The sequence below is a fragment of the Seriola dumerili genome, unplaced genomic scaffold (assembly GCF_002260705.1).
Source record: "Seriola dumerili isolate Sdu_G_001 unplaced genomic scaffold, Sdu_1.0 BDQW01000003.1, whole genome shotgun sequence".
In the NCBI taxonomy this organism is placed as follows: Eukaryota; Metazoa; Chordata; class Actinopteri; order Carangiformes; family Carangidae; genus Seriola; species Seriola dumerili.
This window is the reverse complement of record NW_019174258.1, coordinates 15,340,332-15,359,066: the sequence shown is the minus strand read 5'-3', so window position 1 is coordinate 15,359,066 and position 18,735 is coordinate 15,340,332. Positions and strand designations below refer to the sequence as shown.

The window sequence follows — 18,735 nt, the reverse complement described above, 5'->3', positions numbered from 1 at the left end:
CACTTGAGATGATGGACAAACCCAGGACAGGTACAAGGATCCAAAGCTGCTTATCTAACCTCCCACTCAAGTCAAGTCAGGAACGGCTGTGGGCCATGTAGTCATTTTGGACAAAGGCTGTATATGTAGCATTTCTTGTAACCCAGTATGAAAAACTCAGAACAACAATTCAAAGCATCAACTCCAGGTGTTCTACGTGGTTTTCACGCGTGCAGACATTTGGGGGTAGACACCAGGATTTACTGTCCATCTATTTATAAAATAAATGGGTATCTACTTCTGAACCCGACAGAAAAATTGGGGGAAATGATTGTTCTGATTGTATTTAACAACCATTTTAAGACTCATGGATTATGCTGCAAATCTTTTAAGGCACCTTGTGTTTGTAAGTAAAAGTCTAATCATTTGTGCTCTGTTAGATGACAGAGATGTTAGAGCACTTCTAAGGTCTGGAAGGGGTGAAGGTTTTCTTGCTGAATAATCAGTTTAAAAAAAGAAATCTGCTAAAAAAAAAACATGGTTCTTTGGTAAAAAGTCAGTAACAGCTGTAAAAGAGAGGTAAGAAATATCCATGACTAAGTATAAAATATTGATTCATCTGCAGTGGAGGGGAGAAGTTAGAGATTACATTACATTTTGTAGAACTGAGCCAATTTTTAACCGTTAATCATTTTTGTGTGGAGGTGAGTGAAGAGTCAGGGTCTGAACTTCTCTATCTTCTCTCTCTCTTTCTCAAGTTTATATCAGTTTTCACATGAACAGCAAAGTGCAACACGATGAATGCCTTGAGGAGAGGCTGTGCACCATTAACCGCATAGTCAAACAATACTGTGTCTCCTCTCTCTCTCTGACAGAACTGACAGTTCAGAAAAATGTCACACAAACTAGATCTGACAGGCATCACCTGTCCCGTTATGTATGTTTCTGAATACTATTTGATAACTACGGTGGCCCTGAGAGCTCAACTCACCGCAACTTCAGAAAACACACAAACAACTTCAGAAAACATCTTCTCAATTTGACAACTCATGTGCTGCAAACACTCACAACACAATGGGAGTGTTTCTGCACTTGCATGGATGTATTATAACACAGCTGGGTTCATCAGTTTTTTGTGTCCCATGGAAACACTTCTGTTGTGTTGCGTACTTGCAGCACGTGTTGTCGAGTAGATGAAGATTTTCTGAAGTTGTTTGGGTTTTGTCTATTTCCATGTGTTTTTTCAAGTTGCAGTGTTTTGATCTCTCAGGGCCACCGTAGGTTAATGATAAAGTATTCAACTCTTATCAAGAACCTAGAGCACAATGTAACCTAAAATATAAATCAGACTCTTGGAGACATTGTAAGTCGTATCTTGGGGGGTTAGAAACTTGCATAACAAAGAACATATTCATGTACCACAAGAATTTCAGAATAAGGGAGTGGTATTATCTGAAGTTGAAGTATGTTTTTAAACAACTTCTCTGTCAAAGCTTTATGACTGTAATTAAGCTCATCTTGACACAGTTTTTCTTCTTTGACTTCTGCAAAACAAGAAGCCTTTCACTGATTTATGACCACAGCTCCACTCACTGTTCTCCATTATGAGGCTGTGGTATGCAGCCAAGCCTTACTCTCTACTTTCTATCATTGCCATGAACCCATCTTCTGCTAAAGCTCCAGTGTTTGTCCCATCATATGCACAAAAACAACCTGTTGTCCAACAGCATGGAACACACCCGTCCTAACTCCAGACCCAGCTACCAGAGTGTAACCTCCAACCCTCTGCACGTTAATTACACCTCACAATGCAAAAGTTTGGTATGAAAAAAAAAAAACACAACGTCCTAAAGGTTTGCACAAAAAGAAGGTCATATCAGGTCAGTTTGATTTATATAGCGCCATATCATAGCAGAGTTTATCTAGAGTGGGTCTAGACCGTTCCTTTTACAATATCATATGACATGAAAATAGACAGTTATGTAGCTGGGAACTTAAGTGGCAACTTTCAAACAACAAAATCCACCTTCCAGCTCCACTACATCTCACTAATTATGTTCTGTTTGTTAAATCCAAACAGAAAATGACAGGGTGTTGTGAACCACACTCCTTTGACTCCTTATTCTGTTACCATGACGATACCAGGAGACCAGTGGAGACTACTTTTGGACAGACCCAGGCTAGTTTTCCCCGTCTTAGTGCTAAGTTAATCAGCTGCTGGCTGTAGCTTTATAATCAGCATACAGACATGAGTGTGTTAAAAACCTTCTCATCTAACTCTCTGAAAGAAAGTGAATAAACTTTTTGTCCAAAATGACAAACTGTTGCTTTAATATTCTGACCTGAGCTGTTGGAGAAAGCTCAAAACAAAGGGGACAGGATTGTGTGTAGAACTGACTCCTGCTGTTATGTTGGACTGAAACTTTGCTATTGTCCTTGTTGGTTTGATTGTGGTTGCATTCCTTTCTCGTGTCCTTGTGCCCTTTGTCTCGTATCTCAACTGCAAACTGAGCTGTTTTATCCACAGCAGTTGCGGATAAAATGGATCAAAAGTGAAAATAATGAAAAAAAACTCTTCTGAGATGTTTTTCATAATCAATATATGCAGCATGGTCTGTTTTAGGTCTCAGGACGATCAAATCTACAAATCTGAGAGGCCTGAGATGCTGAGCTGATTAAAAAATAATCTTTTCTAAAGAGTCAAATACATTCAGATTTGAAAAACACCCACATTTAACCCTCAAATCTTAAGGCCAATTTTTAAATATCAGTCACAACAGGCTTGAACCTGAAGTTCAGTCCAGTCTAAAATAGTCTCTGATAACATGTTGTGAAGAGGAGATTGGAAAGGAATGTTCCCCACACAGGGTGGTCAATGAGCTCAGGGCGTGTTGAATCAGACATCAGCCCACTTACATTTGTCCTTCAATATGCACCCCCCCCCCCCCCCCCCCCCCCCATTCACACCCGTCCACACAAGCTTGTATCGTTTGCAGTATTTCACTCCACTCACCCTCTCCATCTGTTTCCTTTGCTTTTTTATTTTAATTGTGGAGGGAGTGTATCCAGATCACACTGACCACAGATTATAGTGTGAGCTTCATCCTATTCTGACAATCCTCTTTCACGTCACACAGAACAAATTCCAGACAGGTAAAGCACTGACTGACTTATTTAGGCTTTCTAAAATTGAGACACATCAAATATCCAAACCTAACCTCAGTGGTTTCAGTGGTTCCCCATGTATCACTATCTTTACATGACTTTACAACAACTTCACAGTTGCTCTGCTGCTGTGTTTAAAAGACTTTCAATCACATTTTGTGCGAAGAAATGAAAACTATGATAATACTACAGTTATTGAGAGCTCCCCACTGGCTCACCTGGTGCATACCATTTAGGCTCAGTCTTTACCTCAGCAGCCTGGGTTCAAATCTGCCTCAGGCCCTTTGCTGCATGTTCTCTCTCTCTCTCTCTCTCTCTCTCTCTCTCTCTCTTCCCTAACCTTCGGGTCTCTCTCTCGCTGTCAGAAAATGGCCAGAAAAAATACTAGTTATTTTTCAATGTTTCAAAACAGGATTACAGTTTTTGGACATATTTTGAGGAAACAGCTTCTTAGCCTCAAACCTCTGGCTGGACATTTCCCATTGGCAGGTGGTGTCGACTTCCATGAAGCATGTTAACTGGAGAACATCACACTATCATCAACCATTTGCATTTTAAGATGTCTGTCACTTTACAACATTAAACATTCGGATGGACTCATTGTCCCTTTAAGTTTGTATTCCACTCTAAAAGTAGAGGCTATCTAGCTTAGCTTGTTAATGTTAGCACTGATTCCCACTCGATTTTATCTATCGTTGTTATTTTGGAATCTGCAGAGTGGTGTTGTTGATCTCCTGCACACTGAGCAATGCTGTGGTTGCTGTGTTAGCCAGCTAACATTATACATAGATGTTGATTAATGTACTTTGTCTTTATGAATAAATAAATGAAATGAAATATTATGTAAAGGATGGAGTGTAGTTGTCTTTCTTTTATCAGTCTAGATTTGGTGATGGCAAATGACCTGACTGACATAATTTGAATAAGTAAACAAGTCTCAACAAATACAAACATACTTATATACAGTATACAGCTTTCTTAGCAAATAATGTTCATTTCGGTTTGTTTCATTTCAGTTACAATTATTTTATTCTTACTTTCCAAATGTTCATAAGTTCGCTTTCACATATGTACTTTGTGTAAATGTATTAGAAGACTACCTTATTGTTGTGCAGTAATGCTCCAGGCTTTTTAATGAATGCCACATATCAACAGTAACCACCATCTCCAGTGGGGGAAAAATACAACTAAAAATCTAAACTTTTACTGCATGTTTTCAAAAATGGTCAGCAAAAATGTAAGTTACACCTGTTTTGTAGTGATGGGGCTTAAACTTTCAAAACACATCATTATAATCATCGTTTCCTTGGAGACCAATTCTTCTGTCGTTGTTAATAGTCGGTGGCTGAACAGTGTAGGCTGGTAAATAGTGCAGTGTTAGCTATTAGAAAAATATAACCAATTTGGCAATATGGTACACTGGACAGTCCCACCCGTAAAAAGGCAACGTGTACAGTAAGCAAAGCTTTCATTCTGAAGGGTGGCTCTAGTTTTGTGACAACTAATGTAGGAATTGTTACGTGAGAGAAAATAAAGATTATATGGCCTTTATGTTAAACCTGAGCCATACCATACAACAACAACAGCAATCGCATCACATCCACAGGGCTAGTGGTATACAGTTAATATAAGTAATTTAATGCATTGGTATCGGATCCGTGCTCGGTATCAGCTGTTACACACGTTCAGGTATCAGGATCGGTATAATGAATGAAAAGATGATATAGGAACATCTCTATTATTTAACAAAAGGAGATTCAGTTGAATGAAAAGTAATTCATGATGACCTGGAGATATGCAGTTGGTCATAATACTAATTAGAGCAGATCTCACACAAGCTTACATGCAGCTTTCATGCAACATCCTGACTCCGTCATGGGTCAAACTGAGGCCCTGCTGTCTTATCAGACAGAGGCAGGGGTAGCGGTAGTAAGGGGGAGGGATTGCTCCTTCCTCTCCTGTACTTTCCTCTTAGACAGACGATCCAGCCTGTTATCCGGTCTGCACTGAGACAGATGTGCATCATCTGAACTCTGCAGGACGACTGGCCACTTACATAAATCTGCCTATGTCAAGACAGAGACCAGGAGGTGTTCTTTGATCTGTGTACTGAAGTGTCACTTTAATACATTTTGGGTCATAATGGGAAAGCAGTTCTTGTGCAACATGTGAATATTTATAAAACAAAACCATCCCATGACTGGAACTCCTGCCGTCATCATTATATTTTCCATAGTCAGGAAAAAAAACAGGAAACACATTTCCAGGTAGTCTTAGCGCACAAATAGTGTGTGTATAAGATGAACAATACACAAGCATAAATCAATATTCTGAATTAATGTTTATATGCACTTCTAAATATTATTTTTCATTTGTTTTCATTTATAAATTTTTCATCTCCTATCAAGAACTGTTATGGTTATAATCAATGGCTTCATAAAGCCAGCTGACGTTTTAATCATCTAGGAATAAACTGATGAACATTCATGAGAAATTACTTAATGGTTTGGCCATGAGTCCTGTGATGTGTCAGTCCTCAGAGCAGTCTTGGGATGAACTGGACCCCAATAACAAGTACACGCCCCTGGTGCATGTTTAGCTTTAACACAGGGATGCTACAGCTCTGTTCCTGTGTTCCTGCCATGTGTTTCATCTATTATCAGAGCTAAAGTTAGCCCACAACACAATGCAGGACAGTCTGTTTAGCTGATCACTGAGTCAAGTGACCGTAAGAGCGAGATTTTCTAAAAGTAAAAAAAAAAGTAATGATGAAGTGGAATTTCCCAAATTCCACATGAGTTTCCTGCATAAAGCCTGTGTAACAGATTTCCCACATCTGTAACATCTGTTGTTGTTTTATGCTGAGAGGATTGATCTTGACCGTATGAATAATAGTGTTGTAGTGGTATGTGGATTCACTCCACACACATTGGTACCTGACACTGAATTATGTATATAATTTTCTTTTGTTCAGTGCATCCTATGGACAAAATAATTACTGATAAATGAGTTTAATCCTGTCCAGTTAGGTTTACATCTGAGCAGAAACATTACATTTCCCATGCTGCAACTGGATAGCGTCTTTCATTACACCCTCCATGCTTCCTAAATGCCCACTTCTGTCACACTTTATTTTACCTCCAGTTGAGACACATGTTTTCTGTTAAAAATTTTCAAGCCCAGGCAGAGATGACCCCTGATGACATCATCAGGACTGTTTGTTTAAACCCTGGTAAACTGAAGAGTCGGAGTGTTTTTGTTTGGAGGATTACTGATGTAGAGTTTTGCTTACTTTCTTCTTTATTGGCCATATGTCAGCATTTCAGTGGATTATCTTTTAAGTTAAGAACCATGTTTCTTTTTCTGAAGGAAATGAAGCAAAATGTTATTTTCTGCATTTCCTACCACAGTGTAACCGATCCACGACCCCAAAACCCTGTGTCCCATCACCCCCCCTCGATAGATAACAATAGGAATTTCTCCTGAATTTATTTTTAAGCGACTGACATGAGTAACAGGAATTGCTTAAAGGGTTTCAGATGTTTTTTTTTCAGCCAAGTCCCTTCTGCTGGTATGACTTCTCCCTCTGGATCAAAACCTAAAGCCTCTCTGTGGTGTACAGTTACATCAGGAAAGTGGAGCGAGACTGCAACAAAGAGTGATGTGGTCATCACTCAGAATACTGTTTTCAGAAAAGGAAAAATGCCCTTTACACCTTAAAAATGATACCTACTGTTCCATCTTTAACTAGGACAAAAGTCATAATAAACTGTGTGACAGTTTAATGTTTACTGAGCTGCTTGGTGAATGAATGTCAAACTTACAAGCAGACCCCAGAGAAAAGATGTTGAGTCATATTTCATTACATCTTTAAGAACAATGAGGTGTTCATGGTACAGTGATTACACCATAGGCTGCATAAGAATATAAACATGAAAATAATATTATGATAAAAACAACAACTCCTTCAACATATAAGTACTTTTTTCAACCTCCTGATACAACCCATAGGAGTCTACCAGACCTTGGTTGTCATGGTTACAATAATAAACACGCCGACCATACCAGCAGTGGCATACATACCTTCGTCACCATGGTTACTATGATAATGGTCATGGCTTGGTTAAGTTCAAGAAAAGATCATGATTTGGGTTAAAGTACGTACCTCCTCAACACTAGACGATTGTTAAACTAATGGTTTCACATGGAAATCAAACACCGCTCTCCTGTCTCATATTCCTTTATTCCTTTTGTTGATTCATTAATCCACATCAACCTTCTCCTGACATGGACTTTGTCTCTCTTTATACAACATCACTGCGCTTTTCCCTTTGCTCCTGTCATAATTACTACGACCATTAGATGTCGCCTAGCAACAAAACGTAACTATGGATCGTAATAACCTGCTGCACAAACGACCTATGGGCTCATTTTTTACAGGAGGACAGTCTTGATAAACACTACAATGTGCAACACTGTACACCCTCAGCACAGAGACCTGTCACAGTCCCTGTAGAATAAAACTACGACACAAAATATTATACAAGCATCTATCTGTTACCATGACACTATTATAATCTCTGGTTCTGTTGGAATATAGCAGGAACAAAAGCCAGAACTGCAGAATATGAAACAATTTTACCAAGTATGACAAGGTTACCATAAACTTAAGTGTCGGTTATGCAACAAATGCACTATGGGGATATTAGATTCTGGTGAAGTCATAGGAGAAAGAACAATGGTTCAGCTCACCCACAAGTCAGTCTGTACTCGTGCTAAACAATTGACAGAAAAGTCTGATGATGAACTGTTTAGGTTTTTTTTTATATTCACAGGTTTCAGTCTTTTAAATATAAAGAATTGTTGAGAGTTTTGTGCAGTTCATTAGATGTTTTGCAGATTAAATGACTGCTCTGTACCTTGGTCTTTATCGCTGGAAAACAAATTCCACTCCAAAGTTCATTCATTCATTCATTTTCTACCGCTTATCCTCTAGTAGGGTCACGGGGGGGCTGGAGCCTATCCCAGCATCTTTTCAGGCGAGAGGCGGGGTACACCCTGGACAGGTCGCCAGTCCATCGCAGGGCAAACACACAGAGACAGACAACCATTCACTCTCACAGTCACACCTATGGTCAGTTTAGAGTATCCAATCAGCCTAGTCCCCATTTGCATGTCTTTGGACTGTGGGAGGAAGCCGGAGTACCCTGAGAGAACCCACACAGGCACGGGGAGAACATGCAAACTCCACACAGAAAGACCCCGCATCTCTGAGCCGGGACGCGAACCCGGAACCTTCTTGCTGTGAGGCGACAGCGCTAACCACTGCCCCACCGTGCCTCCCTCCACTCCACAGTTGCACTAATCAATATTTTATACTGACAACAGACTACAAACAAACAGTGACTGTGTAACGTCAAAGAATACCTTCGCAGTGCTGAACCCATCAAGAGCTGTAACCCGAAACTCCACAAAACCTTTTAGCATTTGTCATCTCATTGTTTTGGTTCTACAGAGCACAACATTACTCTCTTTAACCTCATTTCCTGCAGCAGCAGTCAGCTTTCAGCACAAAAGCCCCTGATAAACCTACTGTACACTGCCTGTCCGGCACAGGGCTGCAGACAGACAAGGTTTCCCACAAGCTGGTGAACAGGCTGAAGCATTTAACACCATAAGAGTCAGATACTGTCCTCAGGAGTTGGTATGAGCTAAAACAAAGATAAAGGAGACTGGATTTTAGACTTAGATTCAACATGCTCACATTGCTCTGTATCAGCTGGATGTTTAAATGGGCGACTGCTGGCTAACGCTTTGACCACAACAACTTTATAACATATAATATGTCCCTGTTGTGTTTACAACTTGTTTCATCGTGCCAAAAAAAATAAGCAAAGCAGCTTCAAGCCTTCATTCCAGTGGTGAGGCTTATTGATTCACTCTTTTCACAGTCTAACTTGTGGTCGATCAGTTTCAGAGGGGTTCAGCTAACTTTTGCAAGAGAGTGAGAGTGAAATTAGGACACCAAGTGTAAGCCTGAACCAGTTAAGAGTGCGATCTATAGGCGGTGGCCATAAATAAACTACAGAACTGACTCACATTCCACTTTCAAGTACACCCCTTAACCCAGTCTTTGCTTTCTTTTTTAATTTTCTGCACCATTAACTTTGCCCTTTAATTACTTATTAGAATTTTATTTTATCACCGGTGACCCTGTCTGTTGTTGCCTAATATTCATTTAGTGGTCTGACACCAGCTGCTTTAGTTTATCAAAACAACATGCATGTTGTTTCAGAGAGGTGTTTTCCAGCTTTATGATGATGGCTGCAGTTTGTGATGCTGTTAAACTGTATTCTATTATTTTCTCGACCCCATTTATATCAATGAAGACAGTGGTTCTCAAACTTCTTCACGTCAAGGACCCCAAAAGTGAAACAAACTAGACCACAGACCCCCTTTTGATATGGTCTCATTCCACGGACCCAGCTCTGATAAGTTTTGCTTTTAGATGTTTTAGAAAGTGTTTGAAACCCATGACTTTGTCATGATTGGAATTATAATGAAAATAAATTATTCAACCCAGGAACCCCCTCAAGGACCCCTCAGGGTGCCTGGACCGGAGGTTTTTTTTTTTTTTTTTTTGAATAGAGGTTAACATATGTTCCATGTAAACTGTAATAGTAATAACAGTTTAATAACTATCACCTGCTAATGTCTTGGACAAAGCACCGGGGGCGAATTTGAAGCCAACCATCTCAACGGGATGTGGCTCACCTGTTGATCCGACCAGCGAGTCGTCCAGTCTGGGCAGGGAGGATGACTTCTTCTCAGCCAGCCGCATCCGGACCTGCTCCTGGACTCTCCTGGCTTTAGCCACGGGGTCCGGACACGGGCCGCCCGAGGGAACCACATAAGCGGTGCAGGAAGAGTTGGGCTGCAGGGCGGATAGAAAACAGCCCTCCGCCACCGCCACCGCCACACTCATACTCGCAGCGGGAAACAAAGTATTTCACCCAGGTGAAGAGAAAAGAAAAAAGTGTTTCAAGTTGTAGGTCCGACAGCGGGGCGCGGCTCGTCCGACTGCAGTCAGGGATACTTGGTCTTCTTTGTGTCCTCTACGAAATGGCAGCAGCACTGTGTGTAGGCGGGACCTACAGGGTTGGGGGGCAACGAAAATCCACCTGCTGTCACGATATGTCTCCTAGAAAATGTTTTATGTACAATAATTTACAACAGCAGACTTCATGAAGGAAACATAATTCTGAAAACATAGTTTCTTAATTGTTAATTAACGTAGGCTAGAGATGTTGATAGTGAATATCAGTAAAACGTTTGGTGGAAAACAATTGAATACGTTATTATTTAACGTATTTCAATTGTTTTCCACCAAACTATCCAAATATTCAAAGGTCGTGATGCAATAGCATCATCTGTTTTTAGTGACAGCAGCTTTCTTAAACGTTCTTATGTTTAGGCAGCAGTTGTTTAAGTTTAGGACGATCATGGTCTTGGTTTATGCAGAGGCTGTTGGAAACAAATATCTTTATTAACTTTCTTAACTTTAACCCAAATGCATTTGTTGCCTAAATCAGAGAACCCCTGACTTTGGAATCACAGTCCTCTGCTGTGCCCTCAGTAATCTGCTTGGAACACAAATCAAAGAAACATTACTGAATGGTGAATATTGTAAAAATGTCCAGCTGAGAGGCTGTTGTGAAAGTTTACCAGAAAACATACAACTCATATAATCTATGTATAAAGTTACAGGTAGAATCATTTACTTTATGCTGGATGTTGCAGAAGTGCATGGTGGATGGCAGGATTGATGGAGTTCAGATGACTGGTGTGATGACACAGTTTGTCTTCTCCTGTGTGGGAACTTTTTACCTTCTGTGATCAGTGACATGTTCATGACGCTGAGATTTTGGCCTGGGGCTGAAAGGTGAGCCACTAAAGTCCTGATCTGTAGGATGCATGCATGACTCTGGTGACTCTCAGGAGTATCACCAACAAACACACTGTGGCTGACAATGCACCACAGTGATGTTGTAGTAGCTGTAGTAGTTTTAGTGATGTCGTGTTTTTTCTGAATAATCTCAGCTCAGAAGCACAGGAATTATTGTTATTGTTGGTATGGTTAACAAGTAGCTTTTATGACCCATGATCAACTCATTATTAACTGCTTGTTCAGTTAGTCTGACAAGAGAAGCAATAATATGTAAACAAGAACAACTAAATTTTAAATTTAGCTATATTTATACATAGTGTGGGTGATAAAAGAGAGCAGGAGGAGACAGAGGTTTACCAGCTGAGACTGACTAACCAGGTCTGTCCAACTCCTGACTAGACTGGCTGTGATCCAGAGTTTTACTGTTTGCCAACTCAAATGGAAAAAGAGATTTTGCAGGTTCCCAAATGTTCAGGCATTTCAGTGTGTACAGGGAGTTTTTGACATAATGATGAAGCTAGACGAAAGGTCAGAGATCAATATAGTCATTAGCAGTCATCATCTGTGAACCATGGGGATCTGTACACCCATAGATACTTGACACAGTCTAATTCAGAAACTCCGAAGGTATGAAAGTAAAGTGTATTAAAAAAGCTAAATAGTTAGCTACTGCTACATTTACCTACAATGTCTCAATTTGTGCGTGCAATACACAAGAGACGTTAGCCATTGATGGAGTGTGAGGCAGACAAGACGTTCAACTAATGTCAAGGTTATGAAATGGTATGGTCCACTTTAGGGGTGTATGAAATCATAGTACAAGATTTTTCCTGGCATGAATATGAGAAATATGTTATTATATTTGAAATTGCAGGTAAGTAGGATATATAAATGTTTCAACCCCCCCCCCACCTCTTCTTAATCAGGTGGGTCAGACTCCCCTAATCTAATTTCTACCCTGATGGCAATTATCCAGCAGGCTTTTTATCAAACCATCAAACCATAGCTAAAAATTAGCCAACTTACTGCAGATATTTTGGCCGTGGTGCAAAAGGAAGTCTTCATGGACACAGGTGGAAACCCTGGCCTGATGGTGGTGCTAGAAGAAAAATCCAGGGATCACCAAACATTAGGATTCATCCTGCATGGTGGTCGATATTGTGCACAGGAACAAAGATAAATCCTGTAAATCTGTTTGAATCATCAGTGATATCAGCCAAACATGACTAAAGGTTATGCTCATTGTTACAAAATGTATCTGTCATTAATATTAGAAACCTCCATACCATGAAAGTATTTTATGCAAGATCATTCTCATCCAAACTCAGTGATGACTGGTGCCAGCAGGAGGGGCCGGGAGGATCGGGTGGAGTTAGGGTCAGATGGTCAACAAGCTGAGCTCAGCTGAAGTGACGTCTCTGAAAAACAACAACCTGACATCATCTTAAAACCCTCCTGAAGATCACTGAGGTGAGGGTACAAGGCAAATATAACTCATGAGAGGCAGAGATACATGTTTCTATGTATCCACAAATACTATGAGTGATGTTATGGAGTTATTTCCCCAACATTTCAAATGCCAATAAATGAGAGTAATGGTAGCATTACAAAATAAGCACAGTCTTCCTGTTAATAGGGTGGTTGTTTAAGGGCCCAGGAATGTGGAAATAAACTCATCACCCAGAGCTAACATGAGAAATTCTTTGGGGAGGTGTGGGAAACGAAGTCTGAGTCTGAGGAGTAGTAATATGTCAGGAACAGAGAGGCTCAGGGAGGGAGTGCTGCAGCCTGTCTCACAAACAAGCCTGTCAGTACTAAGACCATGAGGCTTTCACACAAACTTACAGAGAAGCCACTGACTCTCAGTTTGGGTGTGGATGTGATGAGGATTGCATCTAACTGGTAATTTTAGAAAGACACACATACACACTCACTAACACAAGGAGGTCAATTCGATGCATAAACACAAGCATGTGTGCGACAAGATCTGTGATGTAAAAACTGACATTATTTTGTTTCAGTAACATAAAGCAACACAAAGATGTAAACGTAAAGTAGATTAGTAGATTCAGTCCAGTTGAATTTTCACTTATTTGATTATTTTTACTTTTTGTGTTACTTCCAACGGTATTAAAAAGAGTATATTAGTAGTATACTACTACTACTACTTTTAAAAATGCATCATTATTGGCAAACTGGACTTTCACACTGTAATTTTCATGGTAATTTCCATCAAGGTAAATTTTATATGGTTGACTTTGCTATGAAAAATTTCATTTTTGTTTAATGCAATACTCCAATTTGCGATTTTTAGTTTAGGTTGTATATTGTCTGACCAGTTGAAAATGAAAATAAAAAGTCAAAGTTACATTCTATTTTATTATCATTGTGGCAGTGTTAGGTTTAGTGGCACTGAAAATGATGAGTTAGTTTTAGTTTAAGTTAGATTTTGTTTTAATTAAGATTATACAATGTAGATATACTGAAAATAAAATGTCAAACTGATTAAGTGATTTAATTTTAAAATTTGCAGTTACAGACTTCCGTACAATTCTGCTACAACATGTTCTCCACTCATCAGAACCACGGCCCATTTCTGAAAAGCTTAAAAGGCAACAAAAATTTTATTGAAAGTCTATGAGCTAAGATTGTCTTAGCCAAGATGCTTTTGGCAAACAAATTTAACAAATTAAAGGAACAGTTTTGGATTTATTTATACAGGGTGGTATGAGTTAGTAGTAATATTTATACATTTGTTAAATCATTCATAGGTGAATATGCAGCTGATAAGGTGTGTTAATATGTGCTGTGTTGCTCCTTATACTCTGGGCCTCAGCTGTAGTTCCTCTTCCACACTACTATTGTTTGGTGACTCTGGGGAGATGAAGCCAATCTGATGGTAGCCTTTATAAATGCTGAGGGGCTGCACTTCCAGGCCTCTTGGCCACTTCTGCTGTCTGCTTTCACCCAGTGAGTATAACCACTGTTTCTTCAATAATCAATCATCAGTTGTTTATTATTTATAAGTTACTGTTTCATATGTTTTGTATTTTAACTACCTTTGACTCCTTGTCAGGAAGCCCCATAGGGGAGAGGTGCCATGTTTTCTTTCATCCCCTTTTCTCCTGTGTTTCATGTTGATAGAGAGTCAGGCTCAGGATTATAACTTTTATTTTTTTGACAGTTTATTTACTACTGACATTGGGCAGACTCCATTTGTTATTTATTAAAAGACTAAAATACTGAGCTGACTCCTTGTTCATCATCTATATTTGTTACTCCCCTCTCTCATAGAACAACCTGGGGTTGTAACAAAATATATTAGCTGATGCTGAGTGCTTTAAATCAGAGATCTCCTGTGTCATGCTAAAATGAACAGCAATATCTAACATTATTGGAGTCAGCCTACTTAACACATTTAAATTAGACATGGCATCTTTGAGGTATTCCAACATTTTTTGAGTTATTTTTAAATCCCTTTTCTCTCAAACATAGGTCTTCCTGTTTTCACTGCTGATGGGGGAGAGATGGTTTTCATTAGGACAGAGAGTGGGTGTTAGAATCCAGAGCATGCAGGACTAATACTGTCAGCCATTAATCACACAAGCTGGCAGAGAAATGATGTGCAGAGATAAAGGAGCAGCACACAGAGAAACTTGGCTTATACAGGCCTATTGAAAGACAACCAATACAAACCAAAGGAGTCATGAGAGTGAACAAAGCAGTAAAGCTGAGGCTTTAAAACAACGAGCTGAAAGACTTGAAAACTCTACATTGAGCAGAGAGGAAGTGCTGACTCAGGAGATCATTCTCTGTGGTCTGTAGTGTTTCCCCCACCAACCACTGCCTTGAGGGGCAGCCTGTCCCCCCAGTGGGACCCCCACCCCAATCCCAAGAAACCAAAGAAAAAAATTTAAATAAAAAGTACTTTATTTATGTTATTTAGCTAATTTATGTTCACTCATTTCATTTCAGCTCAGTGGGTGAGTCTCTACTGCATTTTGCTGTCATATGTTCACATTTCTCTCCTCTTGTCTTTCTGTGCAGTGGAACAGAAGAGAGACAAGTTCAAGTCAAGTTCAAGTTATTCTCACCTATGGCATGCAGGTGCTGTTTGCCAGCTGCGCCGCAGCACTCAGGAAAGCTCTTCAAAGACTCATAAAATTAAAATTGGTACAACAAATCACTGGTACTCAGTTACCATCACTAGAGAACATTTACAGAACAGCTGTCTTCATCATCAGAGACTCATCCCACCCAGGTCGCCAGCTTTTCACCCTGCTGCCCTCTGGAAGGAGATACAGGTCCTTAAAAAATCTCACACACACACTCAGAGTTTTTATCCAAGTGCCATTAGAGAACTAATCTGCTGAACAATACATAACCAAGTGGTATCCTCTACAGTAATACCCTAAACATGTGCAATATTATCTGTGCAATTTACCTATGTGCGATAGAACTGAGCACATGTACTATTTATTAGTTGTCTATAGGTTATGTCATTGAATATAGGTATGTTTACTGTATGTACTGGAGACACTTGTTTTCATTGTAAACTGTGCAATGACAATAAAGACATAAAGGCACTGAAGTCAAGTCAAGTCAACTTTTATCGTCATTCATCCACATACAAAGTATAACGCTGAACAAAATGTTGTTTCTCATGGACCAAAGTGCAAAAAACAGCACATACACAGACATGCATACATGCAACATAACATACAACATGGAAATAGAACTACAAAGGTATATTTTGCATATAACTACTGGTGTTCAAGGTGCTGTGCTCACACCCTGTTGAAAACTCCTTACATCAAGAGCAATGAAACTCTAAAACCAAAGATGGACATGGGTCGACCCCAAACGTCTGAGAGTCAGACCAAAATATCCTGCGCCCCCCACCACAAGCAACTCCTTTCACATTACACAAAGTCATTTGATCTATTGCTAAAATACAAATATTGATTAGTGCAGTTTATATGTAGCGTGCTGTAGCTACCAGAGGTAGGGATACGTTTAATGAGGGACAAAGCTGCTAACTCTTGTCCTGATTGGTTGCCAGGTGAAAGAGTGTGGCAACATCCTGCTGCAGCTTCATACGTGACAGTGGTATCAGTTTCACTCTTGGCAAGAGCCATAGACTATATAAAAAGGCAAGAACACAAATAACATGAATAGGGGTATTTTCTCAAATTGTTTAACTATTCCTTCAATTAATTTTAGAGGGTCCTGCTCTGCTGATGCAAAACTATACAATTTTCCATTAAGCTTCTGTGGAGTTTTGCTTATATGATTTGCTCTCAAGTGAAATGATAGTGTAATTTGAGCTCATAATTTTGACAACAGACTTCACTGTGCAGAGCACTGTGGTGAACCCAGCCTTTGTTTTGCCTCATAGTCCAATGAATGTTTGCTGCTCAGTGTTTATCTTTGCAGCTTTATCCTATTTTTGAGCGATTTGAGGCGTTCACAGAGCGACGCAACTAAACAATAGAAAAAGGGAAAACGTGTGGTTACTATATGTCCAACTTAAATCTCCATTATCATCTCCTGCCAGCTCCAAATAGCAGCAGAAAAAGGCAACAGATTCAAAATCTGGGATTTTAAAGCCTGAAATTCTGTCTGGTTGATAGAAAAATCTGTAGAACTTTGTCCTTGTTTGAAATTCAACAAGGGGGGGAATGTTCCCAGGAGTTCCTAGGAATCCTGACGAAGAGATGTTGTGTTATTTTCATTTTTCCTTGCAAAGAGTAGGAGGCCTCCCTCTGTGCTGCTGTTTGGCAGTGTTGTCATGCCTGCAGAGATCAAATTGAAAAACTAAATTCATGCTCCTCATCCCTGGTGTAGGAACCTCATGTGGCTTCACTTGATGTGTAGTTTTCTACAACTATTACATTTTTATGATATTTTATATTTACAAAATTATGAATCTATTTGAAATATATCAATCTGTATAATCATTATTGACATATAGAGCCTACTGCAATATTATACAGTGGGTAAGTACAACTGTATATCTGCCTCAAATCAACACTGTAACTTTACAGCTCTCTGAGAGGGGTGAAACATGTATTTCTACAAACTGGTGTTAAATTAAAGGGAAAACCTGAGTAAATGAGAGGAGAGGAACAACAAATCCAGATGCTTTCATACACGAGAGGTCAGTGGGTTGATGAAAATAATGTGAATCATATGTTACACACCAGATCTCAACCAGAAGGTGGTGGAACATTGTCTTACCAAGACTTTGTTATTGTATGCTTGGTTGGTGCACCCCCTGGTGGCAAAGTCCAGAATTGCTGCGATCTTTCGGCGACAGAGCATGCAGTGTGGCAGCCCCCACCCTCTGGAACTCTCTCCCGGAAGAAATCGGCACAGCCTCATCTCTGGACATTTACAAAAAACTGCTGAAAACCTATCTGTTCACCAAGGCCTCTGGAGTCTAGCTCACTCATCTCCTCCAATCATTGCCATCCTTATTCTCTCTCGTCTTGTTTTCATTTATTTGTTTTATTTATTTACTTTGTGTTTCTTACTCTGTAAAGCGGCCTTGGATACCTTGAAAGGTGCTATAAAAATATAAGTTATCATTATTATTATTATTGCTTGTGCTGTTGCTCGTTGGAAACTTGCTCTCCTGTTTTGTTTGGATTAGACACATTCTGTGTGAATATTTCTCACCTGTGACCACACTGACAGATAACCTTTATTTGGGTAAACAGGATGAATCTACAGCACCTTCAGTATCTGGACACCCTGTGATCTCTTTAGACTCCACTTAGTCCAAACGCATGTACTGTATGTAATGTAATATATGTACATATATTGAATTTCCAAACATAAGTATGTAAAGTACATGTCATGTACATATAAAATAAAATTATAAAACCTTTTAGAAATTGGAACAATTTCATATATTGACATATATGTCTAGGCCTTACAAATATGTATGTTTATGTATGTATGCTTATATTGTAGACATATGTTATGTTAATATATATATCCATTCTAAAACCAGTTGATATATAGATATTATAAACAGTAGGGTCCAAAAGTCTCAGACCACTTTCCTTGAATGTTAAAATTAATGAGAAATTAATAAGAAAAACATATAAAAGCCTATAGATACCATATAAAACGTCATCATATATATTTTTAATATGTACATATACAGGTTTTACTATGTGTATTTCATATATGTTATAAACTTTATAAAATGCCTTCATATATCCAGAGGATGTATATATGTGATAATAATATATCCCCTTATAGTTAACATATATGGCAACATCACTGTTGATACAGGGGCATATGTGTCATATATTGCATTTCTGTATGGGTGAGTTGATGCTGATTTAAATTCAGCTGTCAGCAAGATACTGAACCACAAATTGCCCCCGATGGCTGTTACATCAGTGTGTGAGTGTGTGCATGAATGTGTGAGTGAATGTGGCAAGTGTTGTAAAGCACTTTGAGTGGTCGATAAGAATAGAAAAGAGCTATATAAGTGCTCTCCGTTTACCAAGTGCTGTCCATTTAGTCTGGCACTCTGTTCTTTTATATCAAATCACAGATGATTCTGAGTGAGACATTAAAAGATCAAGATTGATTGTTTTATGAAAGATATGCAACAAGTGTCTCAG

The 18,735-nt window shown here is 39.2% G+C and overlaps 1 protein-coding gene across 2 annotated transcripts in view; it reads right to left on the bottom strand.

The window, feature by feature from the left end:
* LOC111219723 (plakophilin-3-like) overlaps nucleotides 1–10,244 on the bottom strand; it is a 36,294-nt gene extending 26,050 nt beyond the window's left edge. Inside the window, exon 1 of one of the 2 annotated variants that reach the window (XM_022742460.1) lies at nucleotides 9,850–10,244. In XM_022742460.1, the coding sequence (XP_022598181.1) occupies nucleotides 9,850–10,129 (280 nt within the window). In that variant the 5' untranslated portion in view covers nucleotides 10,130–10,244. The remainder of the gene's footprint in view (nucleotides 1–9,849) is intronic. The other variant, XM_022742471.1, reaches the window with a different exon arrangement.
* Nucleotides 10,245–18,735: the final 8,491 nt, after the last annotated feature.